At 58.6% G+C, this 6035-nt stretch overlaps 2 protein-coding genes across 7 annotated transcripts in view; both read left to right on the forward strand.

The window, feature by feature from the left end:
- The window catches only part of ALDH4A1 (aldehyde dehydrogenase 4 family member A1), a 29865-nt gene extending 26207 nt beyond the window's left edge, over positions 1 to 3658 (forward strand). For 2 of the 6 annotated variants that reach the window (XM_077190151.1, XM_077190150.1), the window contains one exon: positions 1180 to 3658. In XM_077190151.1, the coding sequence (XP_077046266.1) occupies positions 1180 to 1292 (113 nt within the window). In that variant the 3' untranslated portion in view covers positions 1293 to 3658. The remainder of the gene's footprint in view (positions 1 to 1179) is intronic. The other 4 variants (XR_013185092.1, XR_013185094.1, XR_013185095.1 and 1 more) reach the window with 4 other exon arrangements.
- Positions 1481 to 3658, forward strand: LOC143695656 (uncharacterized). The gene is made up of 4 exons (XM_077190093.1): positions 1481 to 1523; positions 1815 to 1906; positions 1944 to 2074; positions 2109 to 3658. The coding sequence occupies exons 1-4, from the start codon at positions 1481 to 1483 to the stop codon at positions 3022 to 3024; spliced, it is 1182 nt and encodes a 393-aa protein (XP_077046208.1). The 3' UTR covers positions 3025 to 3658.
- Positions 3659 to 6035: the final 2377 nt, after the last annotated feature.

Raw genomic sequence — 6035 nt, forward strand, 5'->3', positions numbered from 1 at the left:
TCCACATCTCTCCTATGCTCTGTGTCCCTTGTCCCTCAGTGTCTGTCCCATCCCTCTCCTGTCCCCTTCCCATCTCTCTGCATCCCTCCTGTGCTCCTTGTCCCTCCATGTCTCTCCCATTCCTTGTGTCCTGTGTCCCTCCCATCCTCCATGTCCCTCAGTGTCCATCCCATCTCTGCATGTCCCTCCTGTGCTCCTTGTCCCTCCATGTCCCTCCTGTTCCGTGTCCCTCCCATCCTTCTCTGTCCCTCCATGTCCCCATCCTCTGTATCAGTGTCCCTCCTGTTCCCTCCATGTCCCCTGTGTCCCTCTGTGTCCTTCCCATCCCTCCATGTCCCTCTCATCTCTCTGTATCCCTCCTGTGCTGTGTCCCTTGTTCTGTGTCCCTCCCATCCTTCTGTGTCCCTCCTGTCCTGTCCCTCCTGCACCTTCTGTCCCTCTGTGTCCTTCCTGTCCCTCTGTGTCCCTCTTGTGCCCTTTGTCCCTCCATGTCCCCATCCTCTGTGTCCCTCCTGTATCTCCTGTCCTTCTGTGTCCCTCCCATCCTTCTGTGTCCCCCATCCCTCTGTGTCCCTCCCATCCCTCCCTGTCCCTCTTTTGTCCCTTCTGTACCCCGTGTCCCTCCCTGTCCCTTCTATTCCTCTGTGTCCCTCCTGTCCCTTGTGTCCCTCCATGTCCCCATCCTCCCTGTCCCTCCTGTTCCCTGTGTGTCCCTCCTGTCCCTCTGTGTCCCTCTTGTGCCCCATGTCCTTCCATCTCCCCATTCTCTATGTCCCTCTTGTGCCCCTTCAGGTCCCTCCTGTCCTTTGTGTCCCTCTGTGTCCCCATCCCCTGTGTGCCTCTCTTTCCCTCCAGTCCCTCTGTGTCCCCTCTGTACCCCGTGTCCCTCCATGTCCTCCCATCCCTCTGTGTCCCTCCTGTCCCTTGTGTCCCTCCATGTCCCCATCCTCCCTGTCCCTCCTGTTCCCTGTGTGTCCCTCCTGTCCCTCTGTGTCCCTCTTGTGCCCCTCAGGTCCCTCCTGTCCTTTGTGTCCCTCTGTGTCCCCATCCTCTGTGTGCCTCTGTTTCCCTCCAGTCCCTCTGTGTCCCCTCTGTACCCCGTGTCCCTCCATGTCCTCCCATCCCTCTGTGTCCCTGCCACCCTGGTGGTGTCACCGTTGCTCTGTGCTGTCCCCACAGGCACCAATGACAAGCCCGGGGGTCCCCATTACCTGCTGCGCTGGACGTCCCCTCAGGCCATCAAGGAGACGCACGTGCCCCTGCGGGACTGGCGCTACCCCTACATGCAGTGACCTGGGGACAGCCTGGGGACACTGCCACCCCTTCAGAGCACTCACACTACTGACCCCAACCCCCTCCCCTCCTGGGAGAGCTTTCAAAACAGAAAAAAGAAAAAAAAAATACCCAAAAACCAGAAGTGTTGTTCAATGGTAAAGCTCAGAGCTCCTGTGGTGTCCTGGGTCGGGTGGCACTTGGGGACATGAGGGTGAGTGTGGCACTGGTTGGATTTGGTGACTTTAAAGGTCTTTTCCAACCTCAGTGGTTCTGTGTCAGCATGCTTAATTAGGTTATTAATTAATTAAGGAGTGGCTGCAGAGGCACAGCTGGACCCAGCTCCCTTTTCCTCCCGGTTCTCCCATCCCCAGCGTGGTTCCCTCTCCACGGGGCTGAGCAGGGTCAGGGCAGGAGCTGAGATTGTCCCTGTCACCTGTGCCCAGCCATGTCCCTCCCTGTCCCCAGCAGCCCCGATCCCAGGGTGTGCAGGGCAGCCAGGCTGGCTCTGTCCCCTGGGCTGGGCTTTGTCCCAGCCTGAGCCCCCTCACACCCCTGGGCTGGGCTTTGTCCCAGCCTGAGTCCCCTCACACCCCTGGGCTGGGCTTTGTCCCAGCCTGAGCCCCCTCACACCCTGGGCTGGGCTTTGTCCCAGCCTGAGCCCCTCACACCCTGGGCTGGGCAGGAGCCTCAAGCCAGGACAGGGCAGCTCTGGTGCTGCCTGGAGTGAGCTCCAGTGCCTTAGCCCAGTTCCCATCCTTGTCCCATCTCAATCCCAGCCCCATCTCAGCCCCATCCCAGCCTTGCCCCATCCCCATTCCCATCCCCATCCCAGCTCCATTCCCATCCCCATTCCCATCCCCATTCCCGTCCCCATCCCATCCCCATCCCATCCCCATCCCAGCCTCATCCCCATCTCAGCCCCATTCCCATCCCCATCTCAGCCCCATCCCCATCTCAGCCCCATTCCCATCCCCATCCCAGCCCCTCAGCCCTCCCAGCTGGGCTCAGGCTGGCCCAGGGCAGCCTCAGCTCCCCCTTTTGCCCAGCTTTGGGGCCAAGGCCAGGCTGGCCCTGCTCTGCCATCCCCGGGTGTGCCCTGGCAGGAGGGGAGAGCTGCTGGATTGGGGGATCAGGGAATGTCCAGGGAATGTCCTGCTCCAGCTGCCTGGGGAGGGGGGAACCTTCCCTGCCACCCCCCCTGTGAGGGGCTGGGGCTGCAGGGGCTCTGAGAGCTGCAGGGAATTGCAGGGGCTGCAGGGAATTGCAGGAGCTCTGGGAGCTGCAGGGAATTGCAGGGGCTGCAGGGAATTGCAGGGGCTGCAGGGAATTGCAGGAGCTGCAGGGAATTGCAGGGGCTGCAGGGAATTGCAGGGGCTGCAGGGAATTGCAGGAGCTGCAGGGAATTGCAGGAGCTGCAGGGAATTGCAGGAGCTGCAGGGAATTGCAGGGGCTGCAGGGAATTGCAGGAGCTGCAGGGAATTGCAGGAGCTGCAGGGAATTGCAGGGGCTGCAGCCCTCCCACCCTGGGAGCTGCTGTCCCACCCAAGCCCAGCCCCAGGGCTCTTCCAAGACCAGACCTTAAACCTGTCCTCATACCTGGCCTTAAACCAAGAGTTAAATCAAGTGTTAAACCAGGAAATAAATCAGGCCTTAAACCAGGAGTTAAAATTAAACCAGGCCTTAAACCAGGAGATAAACCAGGTGTTAAACCAGGAGTTAAAATTAAACCAGGAGTTAAATCAGGCCTAAAGTCAGGACTTCAACCCAGGAGATAAACCAGGAGGTAAAATTAAACCAGTCCTTAAATCAGGCCTAAAACCAGGCCTTAAACCAGGAGTTAAATCAGGCCTAAAATCAGGACTTAAATTAAAGCAGGAGATAAACCAATAGATAAGCCAGGCGTTAAACCAGGAGTTAAAATTATACCAGTCCTTAAATCAGGCCTAAAATCAGGATTTAAACCAGGCCTTAAATGAGGAGATACACCAGGCCTTAAACGAGGAGTTAAAACGAGGAGTTAAAGCAGGCCTTAAGCCAGGAGTTCCACCAGGCCTTAAGCCAGGAAATAAACCAGGCCTTAAGCCAGGAGTTCCACCAGGCCGGAGCCTGGGCTCTCCCCAGCCAGGCTCGGTGGGAGCTGCAGCGTGAGCAGGAGCAGAGCTCTGGAGCACCCGGCCCTGCTCCTCCAGGCTCGGCTCTAATTCACAGAGCTGTTTGTTTCTAACCCCTAGGATTAATTACTGCTCAATTAACGGCTCAATTAGCAGCGTTTGCAGCCCTGGCAGGTGAGCCCTGGGTGTGTGCAGGGCTGCAGGAGTGGCTGGAGCCGCTCTGCATCCTGGCTCAGCTGGAGAAACGTGCAATAAATTCATTTTCAAGGCTCTTTGCGTTGATTTATGAGTGATTTCTGTGGGTTGCTGTCAGATAAAGAGCGAGGGGGGGTCAGCAGTGGGGACCTTTCAATAAAACCAACCCAGCTTTGCATTTTCTGCTGCCATGGGGTTCCCCTGCTTGGGGAGAGAGGCAGGAAAAGGAGGGGCCTCGTTCACAATCCCGGGATGGTTTGGATGGGAAGGGACCTCAAAGTCCCTCCAGTGCCACCCCTGCCATGGCAGGGACACCTCCCCCTGTCCCAGGTGCTCCCAGCCCCAGTGCCCAGCCTGGCCTTGGGATCCAGGGGCAGCCCCAGCTGCTCTGGGCACCCTGTGCCAGGCGCTGCCCACCCTCACAGGGAACAATTCCTGCCCCAAATCCCATCCACCCTGCCCCAAATCCCATCCACCCTGCCTGCCCCAAATCCCATCCCACCCTGCCCCAAATCCCATCCATCCCTGCCCCAAATCCCATCCCACCCTGCCCCAAATCCCATCCATCCCTGCCCCAAATCCCATCCATCCCTGCCCCAAATCCCATCCCACCCTGCCCCAAATCCCATCCACCCTGCCCAAATCCCATCCACCCTGCCTGCCCCAAATCCCATCCACCCTGCCCAAATCCCATCCACCCTGCCCCAAATCCCATCCCACCCTGCCCCAAATCCCATCCACCCTGCCCCAAATCCCATCCACCCTGCCTGCCCCAAATCCCATCCCACCCTGCCCCAAATCCCATCCACCCTGCCCCAAATCCCATCCCACCCTGCCCCAAATCCCATCCACCCTGCCCCAAATCCCATCCATCCCTGCCCCAAATCCCATCCACCCTGCCCCAAATCCCATCCATCCCTGCCCCTTTCAGCTTTAACCACCCCCTTGTCCTCATCTCTGTCACTCCAAACCTGGGCACTGCCTGCTGGGAGGGCACGAGGGAGCCCCAAACCCACCCCAAACCCCAGGCAGGCAGAGAGAACTCCACACACTGGGAGGGAGAACACCCCAAATCCTCAGCAGGCAGGAGAGAGCCCCAAACCCACCCCAAAGCCCAGCAGGGCAGAGAGAGAGCTCCAAACCCTGTCAGCGAGGAGAGAGAGCCCCAAATCTACCCCAAACCCACCCCAAAGCCCCAGGAGGGAGAACTTCAAACCCACCCCAAATCCTGGAAAGGAGAACCTCAAACCAACCCCAAACCCCCAGAATGGAGGCGAGAACCCCAAACCCACCCCAAACACCAGCAAGGTGGAGAGAGGGCCCCAAATCTACCCCAAACCCCAGGCAGGGAGAGAGAATCCCACACCCTGGGAGGGAAAACACCCCAAATCCTCAGCAGGCAGGAGAGAGCCCCAAACCCACCCCAAAGCCCCCGGAGGGAGGAGAGAACCCCAAATCCACCCCAAACCCTGGAAGGGAGAACCCCAAACCCACCCCAAACGCCAGCAGGGAGGAGGGAGCCCCAAACCCCTGTCAGGAAGGAGAGAGAGCCCCAAATCCACCCCAAACCCCGGCAGAGAGGAGAGAGTGTTCCAAACCCACCCCAAACCCTGAAAGGGAGAACCCCAAATCTACCTCAAACCCCTGGAGGGAGGAGAGAGCCCCAAACCCACCCCAAACCCTGGAAAGGAGAACCTCAAACCCACCCCAAACCCCCAGCAATGCGGAGAGAGAGCCCCAAAGCCCAGAGAGGAGAGCCCCAAACCCACCCCAAACCCCAGAGCCCTGCCCTGGCTGCCAGAACTGTCCCCAAACCATCACCCAGGTGGGGTCCCAGCCCTGTCCCCTCCTGTCCCCCCAGTTTGGGACCAGCCCCTCCCGACCCTTCCCGGCCTCAGCTCCTTTCACGCCTCAGAGCCGGGTGTCAAGTGGATTTTGGAGCCTTAACTCTGAATTTCATGGCTTTTGTGGCTCCACATCAGGCCCCTAATGCCCTTCAAAGCTCGGCTTTTCCAGGCTGACAAACGCCAGGGACAGGGGGGGCTCAGGGGGCTCCAGGGACCCCAAAAAGGAGCAGCAGCAGGGCTGGGGTGTCCAGCAGGGCTCCAGCCCCGTTCCCAGCACAGCCCAGAGCTGGAGCAGGGCAGGAGGGTGAGCCAGGCTCGGCTGGGAAGGGGCAGAATTTCTCTGGATGAATGGCAGATTTTCCCAGGAGAACTGGCAAATTTTCCCTGGATAAATGGCAGATTTTCCCTGGATAAATGGTAGATTTTCCCTGGATAAGCAGCAGATTTTCCCTGGAATAGTGGCAGATTTTCCCTGGGATAAATGGTAGATTTTCCCTGGATGTGTTAGGTTTTCCCTGGGTGAGTGCCAGGTTTTTTCCTGGGATAAAGGGCAGAATTTCCCTGGATAAAGGGCAGATTTTCCCAGAAAAACTGGCAAATTTTCCCT

The sequence above is a fragment of the Agelaius phoeniceus genome, chromosome 24 (assembly GCF_051311805.1).
Source record: "Agelaius phoeniceus isolate bAgePho1 chromosome 24, bAgePho1.hap1, whole genome shotgun sequence".
In the NCBI taxonomy this organism is placed as follows: domain Eukaryota; kingdom Metazoa; phylum Chordata; class Aves; order Passeriformes; family Icteridae; genus Agelaius; species Agelaius phoeniceus.